The following is a 21,583-nucleotide window of genomic DNA, read 5'->3' on the forward strand; positions in this document are numbered from 1 at the left end:
TGGGATCTTCCCGGACCAGGGCACGAACCTGTGTCCCCTGCATTGACAGGCAGATTCTTAGCCACTGTGCCACCAGGGAAGCCCTTTTTTTTTTTTAAATTTTTTAATTTAATTTAATTTATTTTTTTATACAGCAGGTTCTTATTAGTCATCAATTTTATACACATCAGTGTGTACATGTCAATCACAATCGCCCAATTTAGCACACCACCATCCCCACCCCGCTGTGGCTTTCCCCCCTTGGTGTCCATACGTTTGTTCTCTACATCTGTGTCTCAACTTCTGCCCTGCAAACTGGTTCATCTGTACCATTTTTCTAGGTTCCACATGCATGCATTAATGTACGATATTTGTTTTTCTCTTTCTGACTTACTTCACTCTGTGTGACAGGCTCTAGATCCATCCACGTCTCAACAAATGACTCAATTTCGTTCCTTTTTATGGCTGAGTAATATTCCATTGTATATATGTACCACTACTTCTTTATCCATTCGTCTGTTGATGGGCATTTAGGTTGCTTCCATGACCTGGCTATTGTAAATAGTACTGCAATGAACATTGGGGTGCATGTGTCTTTTTGAATTATGATTTTCTCTGGGTATATGCCCAGTAGTGGGATTGCTGGATCATATGGTAATTCTATTTTTTGTTTTTCAAGGAACCTCCATACTGTTCTCCATAGTGGCTGTATCAATTTACATTCCCACCAATAGTTCAAGAGGGTTCCCTTTTCTCCACACCCTCTCCAGCATTTGTTGTTTGTAGATTTTCTGATGATGCCCATTCTAACTGGTGTGAGGTTATACCTCATTGTAGCTTTGATTTGCATTTCTCTAATAATTAGTGACATTGAGCAGCTTTTCATGTGTTTTTTGGCCATCTGTATGTCTTCTTTGGAGAAATGTCTATCTAGGTCTTCTGCCCATTTTTGGATTGGGTTGTTTGTTTCTTTAATATTGAGCTGCATGAGCTGTTTATATATTTTGGAGATTAATCCTTTGTCTGTTGATTCGTTTGCAAATATTTTCTCCCATTCTGAGGGTTGTCTTTTCGTCTTGTTTATGGTTTCCTTTGCTGTGCAAAAGCTTTGAAGTTTCATTAGGTCCCATTTGTTTATTTTTGTTTTTCTTTCCATTACTCTAGGAGGTGGATCAAAAAAGATCTTGCTGTGATTTATGTCAAAGAGTGTTCTTCCTTTGTTTTCCTCTAAGAGTTTTATAGTGTCTGGTCTTACATTTAGGTCTCGAATCCATTTTGAGTTTATTTTTGTGTATCGTGTTAGGGAGTGTCCTAATTTCATTCTTTTACATGTAGCTGTCCAGTTTTCCCAGCACCACTTATTGAAGAGACTGCCTTTTCTCCATTGTATATCCTTGCCTCCTTTGTCATAGATTAGTTGACCATAGGTGAATGGGTTTATCTCTGGGCTTTCTATCTTGTTCCATTGATCTATGTTTCTGTTTTTGTGCCAGTACCATATTGTCTTGATTACTGTAGCTTTGTAGTACAGTCTGAAGTCAGGGAGTCTGATTCTTCCAGCTCCATTTTTTTTCCCCCCTCAGGATTGTTTTGGCTATTCGGGGTCTTTTGTGTCTCCATACAAATTTTAAGATGTTTTGTTCTAGTTCCATAAATAATGCCATTGGTAATTTGATAGGGTTTGCATTGAATCTGTAGATGGCTTTGGGTAGTATAGTCATCTTCACAATATTGATTCTTCCAATCCAAGAACATGGTATATATATCTCTCCATCTGTTGGTATCATCTTTAATTTCTTTCATCAGTGTCTTATAGTTTTCTGCATACAGGTCTTTTGTCTCCCTAGGTAGGTTTATTCCTAGGTATTTTATTCTTTTTGTTGCAATGGTAAATGGGAGTGTTTCTTTAATTTCTCTTTCAGATTTTTCATCATTAGTGTATAGGAATGCAAGAGATTTCTGTGCCTTAATTTTGTATCCTGCAGCTTTACCAAATTCATTGATTAGCTCTAGTAGTTTTCTGGTGGCATTTTTAGGATTCTTTCTGTATAGTATCATGTCATCTGCAAACAGTGACAGTTTTACTCCTTTTCCAATTTGTATTCCTCTTATTTCTTTTTCTTCTCTGATTGCCATGGCTAGGACTTTCAAAACTATGTTGAATAATAGTGGTGAGAGCGGACATCCTTGTCTTGTTCCTGATCTCAGAGGAAATGCTTTCAGTTTTTCACCATTGAGAATGATGTTTGCTGTGGGTTTGTCATATATGGCCTTTATTATGTTGAGGTAGGTTCCCTCTATACCCACTTTCTGGAGAGTTTTTATCATTAATGGGTGTTGAGTTTTATCAAAAGCTTTTTCTGCATCTATTGAGATGATCATATGGTTTTTCTTCTTCAATTTGTTCATATGGTGTATCACATTGATTGATTTGCGTATATTGAAAAATGCTTGCATCCCTGGGATAAATCCCACTTGATCATGGTGTATGATCCTTTTAATGTGTTGTTGGATTCTGTTTGCTGGTATTTTGTTGAGGATTTTTGCATCTATATTCATCAGTGATATTGGTCTGTAATTTTCTTTTTTTGTAGTATCGTTGTCTGGTTTTGGTATCAGGGTGATGGTGGCCTCATAGAATGAGTTTGGGAGTGTTCCTTCCTCTGCAATGTTTTGGAAGAGTTTGAGAAGGATGGGTGTTAGCTCTTCTCTTAATATATGATAGAATTCACCTGTGAAGCCATCTGGTCCTGGACTTTTGTTTGTTGGAAGGTTTTTAATCACAGTTAGCATTTCATTACTTGTGATTGGTCTGTTCATATTTTCTGTTTCTTCCTGGTTCAGTCTTGGAAGGTTATACCTTTCTAAGAATTTGTCCATTTCTTCCAGGCTGTCCATTTTATTGGCATAGAGTTGCTTGTAGAAGTCTCTCAGGATGCTTTGTATTTCTGCGGTGTCTGTTGTAACTTCTCCTTTTTCATTTCTAGTTTTATTGACTTGAGTCCTCTCCCTCTTTTTCTTGATGAGTCTGGCTAATGGTTTATCAATTTTGTTTATCTTCTCAAAGAACCAGCTTTTAGTTTTATTGATCTTTACTATTGTTTTCTTTGTTTCTATTTTATTTATTTCTGCTCTGATCTTTATGATTTCTTTCCTTCTGCTAAGTTTGGGTTTTGTTTGTTCTTTCTCTAGTTCCTTTAGGTGTAAGGTTAGATTGTTTATTTGAGATTTTTCTTGTTTTTTGAGGTAGGCTTGTATAGCTATAAACTTCCCTCTTAGAACTGCTTTTGCTGCATCCCATAGGTTTTGGATCGTCATGTTTTCATTGTCATTTGTCTCTAGGTGTTTCTTGATTTCCTCTTTGATTTCTTCAGTGATCTCTTGGTTATTTAGTAACGTATTGTTTAGCCTCCATGTGTTTGTGTTTTTTACGTTTTTTTTCCCTGTAATTCATTTCTAATCTCATAGTGTTGTGGTCAGAAAAGATGCTTGATATGATTTCAATTTTCTTAAATTTACTGAGGCTTGATTTGTGACCCAAGATGTGATCTAACCTAGAGAATGTTCTGTGCGCACTTGAGAAGAAAGTGTAATCTGCTGTTTTTGGATGGAATGTCCTTTAAATATCAATTAAATCTGTCTGGTCTATTATGTCATTTAAAGCTTCTGTTTCCTTATTTATTTTCATTTTGGATGATCTGTCCATTGTTGTAAGTGAAGTGTTAAAGTCCCCCACTATTACTGTGTTACTGTCGATTTCCTCTTTTATAGCTGTTAGCAGTTGCCTTATGTATTGAGGTGCTCCTATGTTGGGTGCATATATATTTATAATTGTTATATCTTCTTCTTGGATTGATCCCTCGATCATTATGTAGTGTCCTTCCTTGTCTCTTGTAACATTCTTTATTTTAAAGTCTATTTTATCTGATATGAGTATTGCTACTCCAGCTTTCTTTTGATTTCCATTTGCATGGAATATCTTTTCCATCCCCTCGCTTTCAGTCTGTATGTGTCCCTAGGTCTGAAGTGGGTCTCTTGTAGACAGCATATATATGGGTCTTGTTTTTTTTTTTTTTTTAAATGGTATCTCATTTTTTTAAAAATTAATTAATTAATTATTTATGGCTGTGTTGGGTCTTCGTTTCTGTGCGAGGGCCCTCTCTAGTCGCGGCAAGTGGGGGCCACTCTTCATCGCGGTGCGCAGGCCTCTCACTCTCGCGGCCTCTCTTGTTGTGGAGCACAGGCTCCAGACACGCAGGCTCAGCAATTGTGGCTCACGGGCCTAGTTGCTCCGCGGCATGTGGGATCTTCCCAGACCAGGGCTCAAACACGTGTCCCCTGCATCGGCAGGCAGACTCTCAACCACTGCGCCACCAGGGAATCCCCATGGGTCTTGTTTTTGTATCCATTCAGCAAACCTGTGTCTTTTGGTTGGAGCATTTAATAATCCATTCACGTTTAAGGTAATTATCGATATGTATGTCCTATGACCATTTTCTTAACTGTTTTCGGTTTGTTTTTGTAGGTCCTTTTCTTCTCTTCTGTTTCCCACTTAGAGAAGTTCCTTTAGCATTTGTTGTAGAGCTGGTTTGGTAGTGCTGAATTCTCTTAGCTTTTGCTTGTCTGTAAAGCTTTTGATTTCTCCATCGAATCTGAATGAGATCCTTGCCGGGTAGAGTAATCTTGGTTGTAGGTTTCTCCCTGCTTCACTTTAAGTATATCATGCCACTCCCTTCTGGCTTGTAGAGTTTCTGCTGAGAAATCAGCTGTTAACCTTATGGGAGTTCCCTTGTAGGTTATTTGTCATTTTTCCCTTGCTGCTTTCAATAATTTTTCTTTGTCTTTAATTTTTGCCAATTTGATTACTATGTGTCTTGGTGTGTTTCTCCTTGGGTTTATCCTGTATGGGACTCTCTGCGCTTCCTGGACTTGGGTGGCTATTTCCTTTCCCATGTTAGGGAAGTTTTCGACTATAATCTCTTCAAATATTTTCTCTGGTCCCTTCTCTCTCTCTTCTCCTTCTGGGACCCCTATAATGAGAAAGTTGTTTTATTTAATGTTGTCCCAGAGGTCTCTTAGGCTGTCTTCATTTCTTTTCATTCTTTTTTCTTTATTTTGTTCTGCAGCAGTGACTTCCACCATTCTGTCTTCCAGGTCACTTATCCGTTCTTCTGCCTCGGTTATTCTGCTATTGATTCCTTCTAGTGTAGTTTTCATTTCAGTTATTGTATTGTTCATCTCTATTTGTTTGTTCTTTAATTCTTCTAGTTCTTTGTTAAACATTTCTTGCATCTTCTCAATCTTTGCCTCCATTCTTTTTCCGAGGTCCTGGATCATCTTCACTATCATTATTCTGAATTCTTGTTCTTCAAGGTTGCCTATCTCCACTTTATTTAGTTGTTTTTCTGGGGTTTTATCTTGTTCCTTCATCTGGTACATAGCCCTCTGCCTTTTCATCTTGTCTGTCTTTCCGTGAATGTGGTTTTTGTACCACAGGCTGCAGGATTGTAGTTCTTCTTGCTTCTCCTGTCTGTCCTCTGGTGGATGAGGCTATCTAAGAGGCTTGTACAGGTTTCCTGATGGGAGGGACTGGTGGTGGGTAGAGCTGATTGTTGCTCTGGTGGGCAGAGCTCAGTAAAACTTTAATCCGCTTGACTGTTGATGAGTGGGACTGGGTTCCCTCCCTGTTGGTTGTTTGGCCTGAGGCAACCCAACACTAGAGCCTACCTGGGCTCTTTGGTGGAGCTAATGACAGACTCTGGGTGGGCTCACGCCAAGGAGTACTTCCCAGAACTTCTGCTGCCAGTGTCCTTGTCCCCACCGTGAGCCACAGCCTCCCCCCGCCTCTGCAGGAGACCCTCCAACACTAGCAGGTAGGTCTGGTTCAGTCTTCCCTTGGGTCACTGCTCCTTCTCCTGGGTCCCGATGCGCACACTACTTTGTGTGTGCCCTCCAAAAGTGGAGTCTCTGTTTCCCCCAGTCCTGTCGAAGTCCTGCAATCAAATCCCACTGGCCTTCAAAGTCTGATTCTCTAGGAATTCCTCCTCCCATTGCCGGACCCCCAGGTTGGGAAGCCTGACGTGGGGCTCAGAACCTTCACTCTAGTGCATGGACTTCTGTAGTATAAGTGTTCTCCAGTCTGTGAGTCACCCACCCAGCACTTATGGGATTTGATTTTACTGTGATTGCGCCCCTCCTACCATCTCATTGTGGCTTCTCCTTTGTCTTTGGATGTGGGTTATCTTTTTTGGTGAGTTCCAGTGTCTTCCTGTCGATGATTGTCCCTTTGAACTTTCTCAAGCACATCACTGTCCAAACCCCTCCCCAGACCCTAGCTTTTAAGTATGTTTTGATTGCTTAATTATTGATTAGTAATTATTGACTGCTTGATTACATTAGTTATCCATTGTTGTATAACAACCCCACACTTAGTGGCTTGAACAACAATAAATATTTTTTTTATCTCATAGTTTCTGTGGATTAGGAATCCAGGGGTGGCTAAACTGGGTGGTTCTGGCTCAGGGTTTCTCATGAGTTTCCAGGCAAGTCATGAGCTGAGGCTGTGGTTATCTGAAGGCTCCGCCGGCATTGGATGATTCATTTCAAAGGTGATCACTTACTTGCCTGACAGATTAATGCTGGTTGGTTGTACAAAGCCTCAGTTCCTTGCCATGGACTTCTCCATAGGGCTGCTTGAGTTTCCTTACGATGTAATAACCACTGACTTTCCCAGAACAAATGATCACTGAGAAAAAGAGTGGAGCACATGCAGGGGGTAAAGCCACAATGCCTGTTTATGACTTAGTCTTATAAGGGAAACACTGTCTCCTCCACATTATTTTACTCATTGGAAGCTAGTCACTAAATCCAGCTGACATACAAGGGAAGAGGAATTAAGGTCCACCTCTTGAAGGAGTGTCAAAGAATTTGCAGATATAGTTTTAAACCACCACTTCTATCTGTTCATCTTTCTTTTTTTTTTTTTTTTGCTTAACTTCACAGGTACTTCTTAGACCCCTCTCCCAGAGGGTTCCATGTTTATATATGTTTTTAATTCATTGATCGAAAACTATTCCTACTAATACCAGATGCTGTGCTGGGTGCTGGTAATATAGTAGAAAGTTAGCAAAACAGGCAGGGTCCTTGCCTCAGAAGAATGCATTCTAATGGGGGAGACACAATGTTAAATAAATGATCATACACATAAATATTAAAAATTTTGACAACTCTTATGCAGTTACATGATGTTATGAGAACATAATAATACCACAGATACTTCTCTAAAAGAGCATAGCATCATAATGTTTAGTTTTTTATTTTATATTTCTGAATTTAAAACTTTATGTTTGTTCCATATTGGTAAAGTGGTTCAAACCTCCTCAGTGAATTAGTACATTTGCCACCTAGCTGTAATAATGTTATTATAACACTAATATAGCTTATTATAAAGTTATACACATGTCACAGCTTAAAGAGTTTGGAAGAGGTAAATATGGTAGAAGGAGAATGTTTCCAATGCTGTTTCCAGATATTTCCCCGCCAACCAGACAAAATAAAGGGGCATTACCTAGGAGAGAATGGTAATCTACTGCACTTTGTTCTCTACACCAAAATATCTTATTACCCATTCCACAAATTAGATTTTTCTTTTAAATTGCACATTCTTTTTGGAATTTATCATTTGTACTGTTGTGATAGCTCTTTTTATACTAAGGATATTAACTCTTTTCTGTCATCTTTTACAATTTTCACTTTTTTATCGGCTTTATAATTTAGTTTGGATGTTTTTGATGGGCAGATGTATTTAGTTTTTAATGTAGCAAATCTGTTAATTAAAACTTTCTCTTTTTTACTTAGAAGACCATCTCTACTAAAGGATCAGATACTCTTTTTTTTATGGTCTTAGTCATTTCACCTTTTTTGTATCTAAATGTTTTATACACTAAAAGTCAAACACCTCAGTGGAAAAATGGATAAATTTACAAATAAGAAATAGACATAACCTGATAACATGAAGAAAAGTTTGATCTTATTAGTTCTCAAAGAAATTCAAAGTAAAATAACAAGACACCATTTTAAATCTTAACATATTAGCAAAGATAGAAAAGAAGGCAATTAACTACTTGTATTGACAAAAATACAAGGGAACAAGACTTCCACCTACTTCTGTCAGGAGAATAAGTTGGTATAACTTTTCAAGAGAGTCATTCAGTGACTTTGAAAATCCTTTTCTTTGATTTAGCTAGTTTACTTTTAGAAATTTACATTAAACATACAATCAGAAATTTTTTTTTACATTTTTTAACAGAGGATTGTATCTCATTTATGGTTAAGAGCAGAAAATTCAACACATTTTATTTCGGTTTTAGGTCTAAGTACTCAAAAGAGAATATAATAAATCTGTTCACAGCTTGGTGCCAGTTATTTTATGCATGTAATTATTTCCCCACCAACTAAACATTCCAGAATGAGCATTTTCATTGTTTGTGGAAGGAAAAAGTGAACTTTTAGAGGTCTGGCCTGGGGAACAGTAGAAGGTAGTGTGGCCAGCCCGATGGTATCCAGTAAGTAAGACAGGCAAAAGGAAGCACAGTATAGAAGAAGTACTCCAGTAAAGAGTAAATTTTGCCTGACCTGTCATTTTTGCCTGGGACCCAGACAGTAACTGCCACTGAAAAATCTAGAAAATTACTTGTGCTTAAATGGAGATGACTGCGCTAGTTTGGAAACTTTGGTTCTTCCAGTTCATCTCCCCAGCACAGAGTAGTCCAGTCAAGCATCTCTAATCCAGCCTCGGATCAGTCTGTCTCTTCTCTTTCCTCCACCCCGTACTCCTTCTTCTTACTGAAAAGACAACAGAGAGAACAAATGTTCTATTCTTGTCTATTCCAAACTAAAGTAGGCAAAAAAAGAAAAATTAATATAAAAGGAATATCCTTTAAAACATAAAATAGGAAGAAAGCTGGACTTGCCAGGACTGTTGAGTACGGAAGGTCATGCGTCTCAGGAAATCCCTCAGTTCCAGGCAAACCGGGGGCAATCATTTGAGCCTATATAGGATGTGGTAAGAAAGTGGAGAAGATACAGGGCAATGACAAGGTCTGAGTTATGCTTTAAAAGATACTCTTCTTGGGCTTCCCTGGTTGCGCAGTGGTTAAGAATCCGCCTCCCAATGCAGGGGACATGGGTTTGAGCCCTGGTCCGGGAAGATCTCACATGCCACAGAGCAGCTAAGCCCGTGCACCACAACTGCGGAGCCTGTGCTCTAGAGCCCGCGAGCCACACTACTGAAGCCTGCGCCTCTAGAGCCCGTGCTTCACAAGAAGAGAAGCCACCACAATGAGAAGCCCACGCATTGCAACAAAGAGTAGCCCCCGCTCACTGCAACTAAGAAAGCCGCGCGCGCAGCAATGAAGACCCAGTGCAGCCAAAAATTAAATAAATAAATAAATAAAATAATAAATTCTTTAAAAAAAAAATACTGTCTCGACCACTGAGTGGAAAAAGGGTGGCTCTTGACCATTGTAATTTTGCTTTGTTTTGTTTTATTGTAGCCTGAATTAGGTGACTTGGATACCTGGCAGGAAAATACCAATGCATGGGAAGAAGAAGAAGATGCGGCCTGGCAAGCTGAAGAAGTTCTGAGGTATTTGAGTAATATTTACACTGCAGCCTGAGTAGAAGAACTGGTTTTGTTCATGTTGCATTTAAGGTCAAGAAAGCTTACTCTGCAAATGTTGTATTTTTCGTCATTCTCATTTGAACCTTGATAATATGGGATAGTTTTTTTGTATTTCAGACTACATATGCTATTTTATATGATTAAAACCTCACAGAAACCAACAATTTAAAGCAATATAGATACAAAAGAATAATTTATTAATGGAGAATGAGATCTTTTACATATATACATCATATTGAACTATATGCTTTATACTTCATTCCCTATAAAATATATTTATCTCTTGAAATGTTCTACTGTGAAATGTGAGTCACAACAATGTATTTTCTCTAGGTCAGAAATTATACCTTTAGTTTTGTTTCCCCATGGTCTAGCATAGTGCCAGCACTGCTCATTTGAATATAGCAGTGAATAGCACTGCTATTTGAAAATAACTTGTACTGCACTCTACATTTGTATGTGTATTTCAATTTATGTACTTGAAAGCCCTGAGGTAGATAACATAAGTCATATACTTACTGCCTACTCTACAGAAAATATTATCCTGGAGGTTTTCAAGTTTGCTTTTGTTGGTTATGTTCTTATTTCTTTGTTTTTGTGAGCAGTAAACTTAATTCTTGCTACTACCACATTAGGTCAAAGAGTAAAAAGAAAATTTACCTTGAGAGAGTCTGTGACTGTCATCACTGATGAAAACTCAGATATGTAAATGTATCTAAATTTTGCATTTTTCAAGATGATAAAGTAAAATATAGCAATGTGTTTTTTTCAAATATGGTTTTTATAATTGGGATAGAAAATGAATTACTCTTTATTTGACTATCTTAACGAAACAACTGATTTCATTTTTGTATTGTCCTTTCCTGTCTTTACCGATAAATTATAATTACCTTGAACAACCAGCAGAGGGTGTAGTTAAATAACTGGGAGTTAAGGCTGACCTTTTTTTGATCTTGTCCTTAACTGTTTTCAGCATTTTTTTTTAAACAGGAAGGGGTCACATTACAAAAGTCAGTAAAGTGGTGAGAGTTTTAAATATTTAGTTCCTGCTTGACAATTATTCAGTATAAAGGAAATAGTTTTAAAATTGTAAACATTTATGTTGCATGGATTGTCAAAAAAGGTGTCACTTATTTTTTTATTTTTTATTTTTTACTCTATTTCTTTTGGATAAATCATAGATACAGAAGTCTGGGTATTTTAGAACATTTTGGGGATTCTAGTGATGATTGGTGTCATCAACCACAAGGATAAAGGAGGGAGCTATTCATTTTGAATCCAGTAATCTTAATGACAACACTGTAGAGTTTATGAGTTCACAAGTAGCTGAACGTTCACTGAACAAAAACCTTTTCTTTTTCACCCTATCTTCTTTCACCCTGAACAAAACAAGACCAAAAAACTCAAACTTAGTGCTTTTGATACGACAGCTTGGGAGAGGGAGCCTATTAGTCAGTAATAGACATGTTTCTTGCTTCAAGTTGCATAAGTAGAGCCAAAAACACCTGGAGGCTTCCATATGTTGTTACCGCCCCCAGGGTAACACTGAGAATTTTAAAAGTGTATCCATAATCCATAGCCTCTAACCTAGCCTGTTTCCCACTGCCACTTTAAATACTACCAGTACTATGATCAGTATCATTAAGGAAAAAGATTCTGGTACCTTAGTGATTCCAGACATGTATCTGGACAGGAAAAATATATTTTGTCTGCATTAATGTCTAAGTTGCCTCTTGTACCAGAAATATTAATTGTCGATGTTTATATATCAGCTAGTAACTAGGTCAAAGCTCGATTATCTTATTTGTTTGTAACCTAGCCAGCCCGTTTTAATTCTTTTTCTCTTTCTTTTTTTGCCCCAGACATTTTGATGCTTTTAGTGCAGATATCAGTTTTGCTTGAAAGTGAGCAGAGCTAGTGAAAACTAGATTTTTTTAAACTATTCTTTTGAAATTTTAGTTAATTGATGGTGACGGTCAAAATGTTGCCTAAAATAAGTCTCTCTACTTTCTTGAATTTTGGTCATCCATACCTCTGCTTACTCCCATTTGTAAGTATGATTGAGAAGTGTATATACATTTCACTCACTATAGCCAGCTTTGAGCTGGCCATATATGGGTAATCCACACTAGATTTTTCTATATATGATCCAGTGTTGCCTATCTGCTGCCCAGCTGTGCCCTACAGCTTCCTTCTTCAGCCTTGTGTGCTTCTTGACTTACTTTCTCATATCCTAAACCTTCAGACCCAGGACCAGCTTCTGCTCTTCTTTCTCCTATTTCATCACCACACTCCTACTCCCACTTCCCATACAAATCAGTCAATAAGATAGAGCACTTAGATGTGGAATCTAAAATATGACACAAATGAACCTATCTACGAAACAGAAACAGACTCACAGACATAGAGAACAGACTTGTGGTTGCCGGACGGGGGTGGGGGTGGATTGGGACTTGGAGGTTAGCAGATGCAAACTAGTATATATAGAACGGATAAATGACAAGGTCCCGATTGTATATTACACAGACTATAGTCAATATCCTGTGATAAACCATAATTGAAAAGAATATTTTAAAATGTATATATACATAACTGAATCACTTTACCATATAGTGGAAATTAACAGAACATTGTAAATCAACTATGCTTCAATTTTAAAAAAGCAATAAATATAGAGGGGTTTAGTGATTCTAGATCAGTGGAGTTAGGGAGGGACTGGGGGAAGGTATTTCATAATGTGTAATTAGTAAATACCCACCATTCTGCCCCTTCATTAGTAGAGCTAGTCAAATCTTTAAATAGATTTCTAACTTCTAGTTGGAAGTCATGTCTTAAGTTTCCATTTTCTCTTTGTGCTCTGTACATCTGTGTTCTTGACATCCTTTAGCTGACTGTTTTTAACTATTATAATAACAGAATATTTAATCCTAAATATCAGGCTTTTCTGAATGGTACCAAAAAGAAGGTGTGGTCCAATGGAAGTAGTGTTTTAGTGAAAATAATCTGAAGAAGAGGGATCAGGAGATGTGGGTTCTTAACCTTAATCTTATGACTTTGGACATTTCACTTAACCTGAATGCCCCATTTTACTTATTTTTAAAACAGAGATAATACCTTTTTTATTTTGCAAGTCATGTTCTAAAGATTAAAAAAAATACTGTTCTTGAAAATCTTTGAAATTTCAAAGCAGTGAGAAGAATGAAGACTTTTTAAACTTAAATTTGATGATAGTAAAAGGGCAGTGCTGTTTCTTTCTGGAATTTATTTGCCATTTTACCTGTGTAGTGTTTTCTAAAAGTAAAAATACGAATATGTTTCTTTTCAGGCAGCAGAAGATAGCAGACAGAGAAAAGAGAGCAGCAGAACAACAAAGGAAGAAAATGGAAAAGGAAGCACAGCGGCTAATGAAGAAGGAACAAAACAAAATTGGTGTGAAACTTTCATAACAAAATGTCCTTCAGATGCATAGTGCCAGTGGGAGAAATGTGAGCTCCACAACCCAAGCAACATTTGTATGGAGCTAAGAGTATTTTCAGAATGCAAATACAGTGCTTGATTTTAATGCATTCATCAGGCCATACAGGACACCAGGATTCTCTCAAAGTCCCTTGAACTCTTGGTGATTGAGACTCAAAGAACAAAAAAGACTTGTGAGACAATATTTTCTTCAACATGTTCCAACTGTAAGACAATTGTTTGCTGTAGGGAAATTATTACAAATGGAATATATCAGTACCTCTTCAAGCTAGTGTTTCTAGCTAATTAAATGGGTGTAAATTTTATGGTGGGAAAGAACTGTGCTGTCTATAATGCTTTCCTTCAGTGTGCATAATGATAAAATAAATCATTTTAAATATTCTTTTGTTTCCATGATTACCTGACCTAAATCAGACAGACTTGCAGAGCTTTAACTTCTTATTTTTGTTGTCAGAAGCTGGTATTGGCACACATTTCCTTTAACTTGAACTGGTATTCATTAGGGATCTGGTAATTTCGGTTTTCAAGAAAATGACATTAAATGCAATAATTTTATTTATTACAAATATTTTGTACATCATTGTTTTCTTTTAGATGGTGTTGTAATGTTATACATATTTGTCATTTATATTACATGTATAAACATTGAAAATCAGCTAAAATGGCAAATTTGTTTTACGTTATTATAACTTGTGAGTTTTAAAAGCTAGTATTAGTAGTTTTTCCCTGTCGTTGTAGATTTTAAGATGTTATGGTATCTTTAAGTACCTTAGCTCCTCCCCACCAAAAGGCATTAATTTACAAATGCATATAGCCTTCAGTTTTACTATTTCAAAGCTTTTAGATAATTTCTGTATCAGTTTTATATATCTGACATAATGCAGGTTACCTATGTTGTTGACTAAGGTAACATTAACATTATTGATTTATTAAACCAAGATAGGAATAATAATACTTCTATTTTCAGATGTTGACTATCTTCAAAATAGTTTTCAGGAAATAGATATAGACTGTGTTCATAGGGAAAAATGTAGATTTGATAGTTTAAAATCTCATTAATTTTGTCTCCACAATTAAAATATATCCAGCCTGACCTTCTATGGCTTTAGAATTTAATATTTTTACTTTCTTAAAAGCTGTTGCCCAAATGAACATTTTGTGGATTTTGAAAATGTCACAAATACTCTACAGGCCAAACACTGCTAATTTATTTGAATTAAAGTGATATTTCATGGTAAAATCAGAAACTATACAGTGAGCTAAGTTCTTACCCTAAGCTTCCAGACTAAATGCAATTTTATTTTTAGAAAATTTTTATTGGAGTACAGTTGATTTACAGTGTGTTAGTTTCAGGTGTACAGCAAAGTGGAATCGGTTGAAATTTAACTTTGATAAAAAAACTTCCTGTTATAGCCCCAAGCTATATTTTTAGTTATGTTTATTAGAGAGTTTTTGCCAGTAAACTCCCAATTAAATAGAATTAGACTCAAATTTTTAATAATAAATGAATTATCTTATGTCTTGTATTTATTTATTTTTAGTTATTATAGGAATGCTACATGCTTTCTCTAAATTGGGGGGTTGAAAGGGTAATTTCTCCTTTAGTACAATCAGTCTTACTGTTTTTCCCCCATAGTTATTGAAGTCTGCTTTGGTCATGATTTTCATGTGTGAGATTTTGTTTTTTGTTTGATTTTTTATTTTTGTTTATTTAGAAATAAAGACTGGATAGAAATTATAGTCTGTATGATTAATTAGGAAGAAAGAGGTTTTTCTCATGGAAAGAATAGATAGGAATTCTTGAATTTTTTGACCTCTGTTGGTATGTAAACTAAACTCCTGTATTAAATTGGGTATATTGTTCCAAAAGAAGTCATGGAGTTAAATACATATGATAAATCCTTTAGTAGCAAACTGGCTCCTTTAGCTTCTAAATTTATGGTTTCTGTTTTTGTTTTCTTAATTTTAGCGAAGGATTATCAGTTTTAGAAGCTTATTAGTAGAAGTAAAAAAGAAATATGGATAGGCATAGACAGAATTAGTGAAGTGCTACCCATCGTCTGAATTGTGCATTTCATGTACTGAGATAACAAATAATGAAAAACATGGGAAACTTATTCTGTGTTTTTTATATATATATATTGCATGGTTTCTAGCCATCTCCTTCTATTAAGCTTTAGCTAGGGATATCCTCTAGTTGAATCCTGGCTCTTTATTAGTAGCATCTTTAATTGAGTCAATATTCAGCATCTGAATTCCTCAGTTTCAACATGTAGTCGCCTCTGGCCAGGGCAGTGACTGGATGAAGACTGGTGGTTGGCAAGAAGGTGGTAGCTGTAGAAACTGGCATCCGGATTGATCTTCAACACCACTCGACAAGCTTACCACTAGAGTATAAATTTAACCACGGCCAATGTTCCAAAAAGCCTAAACTTTGTCAATACAGGTATACCTTGTTTTATCACACTTTGCTTTATTGTGCTTTGCAATTTTAACAAATTGAAGGTTTGTGGCAACCCTGTGTTGAGCAAGTTTATCAGCACCAATTTTCCAACAGCCTTTGCTCACTTCATTACATTTTGGTATTTTCACAGTATTTCAAACTTTTTCATTATTGTATTTGTTGTGGTGATCAGTGATTTTTAATTTACTATTGTAATTGTTTTTGGGGTGTGAACCATACCCATATAAGATACGACAGTGAACTTAATCGATAAATGTTGTATGTGTTCTGCCTGCTTCACCAACTAGCCCTTCCCCTGTCTGTGTCCCTCTCCTCCCACCTCCCTATTCCCTGAGACACAGCAGTATTGAAACTAGGCAAATTTAAAACCCAACAATGGCCTCTAAGTGTTCAAAAGAAAGGAAGTGTCATACATCTCTTACTTTAAATCAAAAAGCTAGAAATGATTAAGTCATGAGGAACGCATGTTGAAAGCTGAGATAGGCCCAAACTAGGCCTCTTGTGCCTAACAGCCAAGTTGTGAATGTAAAGGAAAAGTTCTTGAAGGAAATTTAAAGTGCTACTCCAGGGGACATACAGATAAGAAGGCTTTATTGCTAACATGGAGAAAGTTTTAGTGGTCTGGATAGAAGATCAAACTACCCATAACATTCCTTTAATCCAGAAGCCTTATCCAGAGCAAGGCCCTAACTCTCTTCAGTTCTGTGAGGGCCGAGAGGTGATGCAGCGGTAGAAGAAAAGTTTGAAGCTAGCAGAGATTTGTCCATGAGGTTTAAGGAAGAAGAAGTCATTTCGCTAACAAATGTGCAAGGTTAAGCAGCAAGTGCTAATGTAGAAGTTGCAGAATTTCATCCAGAAGATCTAGCTAAGATTATTAATGAAGATGGCTGCAGTAAACAACAGATTTCCAATGTAGGTGAAACAGGTTTACATTGGAAGAAGTTGCCATCTAGGACTTAAATATTTATAGAGAAATCAATGCCTGGCTCAGATGATGGTTAGCATATTTAGCAATAAAGTATTTTTAAGTTTAGGTATGTAAAGTTTTTTGACAATGCTATTGCACACTTAATAGACTACAGTATAGTATAAACGTAACTTTTCTATGCTCTGGGAAACCAAAAAATTCCTGTGACTTGGTTTGTTGCAATATTTGCTTTATTGCGCTCATCTGGATGATGTATTTACTAAAGGCATGCTCTGGGCCACATAGAGCTAACATTTACATTTTCTTCAATCCTTTGTAGTTCAGCTTTGAGGTAACCTACTGAAACGATTTTCACACTCGTTAGCCCCTTGTTCAAAGGAAATCTTTCATAAGTGTCGGCGAATACAGCAGTTAACAAGGTGGGTACTTCTGGCTGAAGTCAAATTGGGCGGTTGGGGTGCTCTAGGGCCTGCAGCTGGTTGCAGGGCAAGGAGCGTCTCCCCTCTCTTACAGGTGAATGGAGGGCTGAAGAAGATGGTGGATCCATTAAGAGCTTATTTTAGTAGCTAATAACTTAATCAACTTGTTTTCCCCATTATACAGACTTTTAAAATTTAAGTTGTTCTCTCCTAGTATCAAAGACAGCTTTTTTTTTTCTTTGTGTGATTTACTTCCATTTTCTTTAATACAACCAAGGCTGTTTCAAGGTTACATCAACAGCTAGTAACTTTCTTTCACTTTGCTTTCTTTTTTAAAAAATTGCTATTTATTTATTTTTTATTTTGGCTGCTCCAGGTCTTAGTTGCGGCATGTGGAATCTTCCTTGCAGCCTGTGGGATCTTTAGTTTCGGCATGTGGACTTCTTAGTTGCGGCATATGGACTTCTTCAGTTGCAGCATGCATGTGAGATCTAGTTCCGCGACCAGGGATCGAACCCAGGCCCCCTGCATTGGGAGCATGGAGTCTTACCCACTGGACCTCCAGGGAAGTCCCTCTTTTACTTTGCTTTCTTTTTTTTTTTTTTTCTTAAATTTATGTATTCATTTATTTTATTTTTGGCTGCGTTGGGTCTTTGTTGCTGTGCGCAGGCTTCTCATTGCCGTGGCTTCTCTTGTTGCAGAGCAGGGGCTCTAGGCTCATGGGCTTCAGTAGTTGTGGCTCACGGGCCCTAGAGCGCCGGCTCAGTAGTTGTGGCGCACGGGCTTAGTTGCTCCGCGGCATGTGGGATCTTCCCGGACCAGGGCTCGAACCCGTGTCCCCTGCACTGGCAGGCAGATTCTTAACCACTGTGCCACCAGGGAAGTCCCTACTTTGCTTTCTGTCTTTTATTTTCAGTGTCCCTCAGTCATGGCCATTGGACTGCTCAGTAACCAGAGTAAGTTTTGAGAGTAGTAATATGCTTTTTCACAGAAGCCTCAATCTCCTAAGCTGGAAAGAGACACTATTCTAGAAGCCCCCTCGTCCTCCACCCCATACGACAGATTTCTACCCTTGCATAACTGCTGTTGCAACCGCTAATCCGCAATCAGGAGTGTTACAGAGAAACTCACCGAAAGTCTTTGGCCACCCAAGACAATCTCAGCCTTTCCCTTCAGGGAACTTCCATGGCTATTTTTGCAGGGACTTTGCCTATATACTGCTCTGATCACATCAATTTTGAGAGCTTCTCAGAGTTCTCCAGCTGCTGCAGAGGTGGGGCAGTATTAAACAAATCGCCTGTGATTGCAAATCTTTTTAATGGTGTTGGTGGTTTTAAGGGTTAACCAGGACTGAGGGTTCAGTATAGTGCCTGGCACATATATAAGCGCTCAACAACGGTAGTTGTGAGCCGCTGCACACACTTCCTTATGAGCCCCTGCACACACTTTCTCCTGGGATCCTGTGCACACCTCCCACATCTCACCACACACTGATGTTGCAGCCCCTTCCCTGAGGAGAGTGGGAGAAGTTGACTGATCTTACAAAATTAATTTTTACACACCTTTAAGTTGAACTGCAAGTTTAATAAGAAAGAGAATCAACATTTACTCTGTGGCTCGGCACCATCTGAGAATTTTAACTATCAGTGACTCCTCATAATCCATTGAGGTGGACATTATCCCCACTTGACGTGTAAGTAAACCAAAGCTTAGAAAGACAATTGTGTGCCAGCTTAATGGAAAGGAAAACAGCAAGCTTTGAGAGCAGTTATGTTAGTGTTTAATCAGCATTCTAAGTGGACTATGGTTTCCAAGGCCTCTCTTCACTTGATGAAACTATGAGCTGCCAAAGAGTGAGCTTTTAGTAATTCCTCTCTGGTTCTTAAACAGCTCAGTGATGTCACAAATGATAGTAGATAATACCTGTTTGTGTTTCTAAGAATGTATTTAATAAACATGAAAGAAATTAGCTTGGCTTTTATTTTCATTTAAATAACAAACTGTGGTTGAATGTCAATGCCATATAATTATGTATTCCCAGGTCACTTGGGTCAGATGTTATAATCAAGGCAAAATGAAGTGTGGTTTATATTCACACATTTGCATAGGCCAATTAGCTCACTTGATTGGATCACATTTCAAATGAGGCCAAGGTCACAGGTTTCATACATGTGCAGACCAGTACTGCACCCAGAGACCTTCCTGCTACAAATTGTGTCCCTGACCTTGTCCAGGTATCTTCCTAACACGTGTCTTCAGGATCTGGTTCAGAGAGTGATTGGCACAAAAAAAAAATCATCCCCATGAACGGGAAATTCAAAGGACATAGTCTGAGTTGGTGGTATGTTGAGAGAAATTGCTATGGTTTCTTATTCTTGGGTCAATTTTGGCTCATTATAAGATATTAATGTCTTCTGGTAATTGGTTTCATTTGTTAAAATATTCAGACCTTAATTTGAATCCTTAATGTATACAGCAATGCAGTTTCCAAACCTGTTGCTTTTCCTGGGTAAAATGAGTGGTTACCTATTCTATGGAGAAAAGTGACATCATCATTAGATATACTGGCCCTTGAAATAAATTTAAAAAAATTTTTTTACTCGGTATTTTATTGTAGTGTTCAATGAAGTAAGCTGTGCATAAGAATAGAGACATGAAGTGTGCCCTATTTAAGTTTAAAGCACACAGGTGATTTTGATTCCTTTTTGCAGCTCTGCAGTGCATCCAGACCTCTGAATTGCCTATCTGTCTTGATGCGAAGGGGCCCTTGTGGAGTAGGGTGGCGCATGGGTGATCATCTTTAAAACTTTTTTCCATGTACTGCTTTCAGTGTGAAAATTATTAAGACTGCTTTCAAGTTTTTCATTTTCTCCATACAAGCCAGAAATAATGTGCTGGTTCAGAAGAATTAAAGGTCAGTTTAAAATGCCAGCACCTATTGTTTACTGAAGAAAGTGAGGCTGGCAAACCATTTCAAACACTGTGAGCTATTTGATTGCAAGGAAGGAGAGGAAGGATCTTACTGCACCATCAAATTAGAGAAATATTGCAGTTGTTAATAGTTTTCATATTCCAGTCCATTAAAGCTATAGTCTAGCAAAAATTTAATTTTTCAGTTATTCAAATAGCTTTGATCAGAAATGATACTTTCAAGGAACAAGGGTGAAAATATCTCTGAAGGTGGGCCAGATAAGATTACCATGGGGAGGAACTCTAGAGCCACGAGGAGGAAAGCTCTGATGCCTGCCTTTAACAGCATTCACTAGAAAGCCTGGACTGTGGGTTTTACATCATCATTTCACATCCATAATCCCAGATGCTTCCATTGCCTCTGGAGATGGAGTGAGAGACTCTCTTCCCACTCAAATCAACAGAGCAGTGGCAAACAAAGTTTTGTGAGAAAAGGTTAGAAAACATCTCTATTAAGCATTAATTTGTTTAGGACAGTAGAAGATCGAGTCCTTCAGCATTATACAGGGTACTTACTCTTCCAATGAACTGAGAGTTACCACCCAGGAGGTCTTACATGAACTGGCGGTTTTCAAAGAACCTGGTATATAGTGAACTGGTTTTTAAACTGTTCGCAGAGGTGACACTGGAACCACTGCAGGAGATGAGAGGGAGGCAAATGGGAGGTCTCCAGGCCTGGTGCCCTGTTCCAAACACTGCACTTTTATGTGTTTTATGTATTGGGTTTTTTTATGTTGAAAATTTATTTTTGAGAGAGACACACCTTTTACAAAACTTAAATGCTGCTGAAATATTCCAGTCTTTTAACACAAACTTTTGAGTAGCATTTAAACCTTTTTTAATTTTAAAATTCTTTGGAATCAGTGTTATAACCATTAGTTACCACAGTCATCGTGCTTGAGGGAGAATCAGTAGTCACAGCAGAGAATGTCTTCCAGTGGTTTGAAAATAATTACCTGATATAAACATGTTGTTTATATTCTGTTTGGACTTTCCAATTGTTTTTTTTCCCCAGGACCATTGGGAGTTTGTTGACATTCTTTCAAGATTTGATTTGTGTAAACTGCTATTTTTAATTGCCTAGGTTACTGCTTCATTGTACACATTTTGCCTGGTAAGACTGGGAATAAGTGAATTTTGTAAAAGTGCTCACTGAGCCAAAATGGAAGTCAGAAACTACCCCCAAACTTTTAAAATGAAAAATCCTCAAGAGAAAAACATATTGGACCCAACCACTACTTAGGCAGGGCCTATGACAAATGCAAATCACAGACTTCCTTTTTCTCCTGCCACAAATGTCAGAAACACTTGGCATCTGAGTGTGTTGCATTTTTTTCCCCTCTCTGAACAGCTCAACTTGGAAAGGTCAGCATATCCCTTTGGGAAAAATCTTTTCTTGTAAATTGGAATGTTTGCACACATAACTGTAGGAAATGTTCAACATTTGCTTTGATGGGACAGCATTTTGTTCAATAGAGTAGAATTGTTCTTCTTTTTCCATTTTCCTGCCTGTTTGTACATCACAGGCACCCAAATTACGGAAAGCAACTTTGAGGCAGTTCTTTCTATGGGATCAGATCATCCTGTCCACAAAACCAGCCAACGCCTTGGGCTTCCGAAATGCAAGCTATGATCCATCTTTTATTTACTCTGAGGGATTCATT

The 21,583-nt window shown here is 37.6% G+C and overlaps 1 protein-coding gene across 3 annotated transcripts in view; it reads left to right on the plus strand.

Moving 5' to 3' along the window:
* Positions 1-13,519, plus strand: part of EBAG9 (estrogen receptor binding site associated antigen 9) — a 32,305-nt gene extending 18,786 nt beyond the window's left edge. For all 3 annotated transcript variants that reach the window (XM_082434358.1, XM_082434359.1, XM_082434357.1), the window contains 2 exons: positions 9,534-9,625; positions 12,987-13,519. In XM_082434358.1, coding sequence (XP_082290484.1) covers positions 9,534-9,625; positions 12,987-13,107 — 213 coding nt within the window. In that variant the 3' untranslated portion in view covers positions 13,108-13,519. The remainder of the gene's footprint in view (positions 1-9,533; positions 9,626-12,986) is intronic.
* The last annotated feature ends 8,064 nt before the right edge of the window (positions 13,520-21,583 follow it).

Source organism: Balaenoptera physalus (genome assembly GCF_965194825.1).
Source record: "Balaenoptera physalus genome assembly, chromosome: 17".
In the NCBI taxonomy this organism is placed as follows: domain Eukaryota; kingdom Metazoa; phylum Chordata; class Mammalia; order Artiodactyla; family Balaenopteridae; genus Balaenoptera; species Balaenoptera physalus.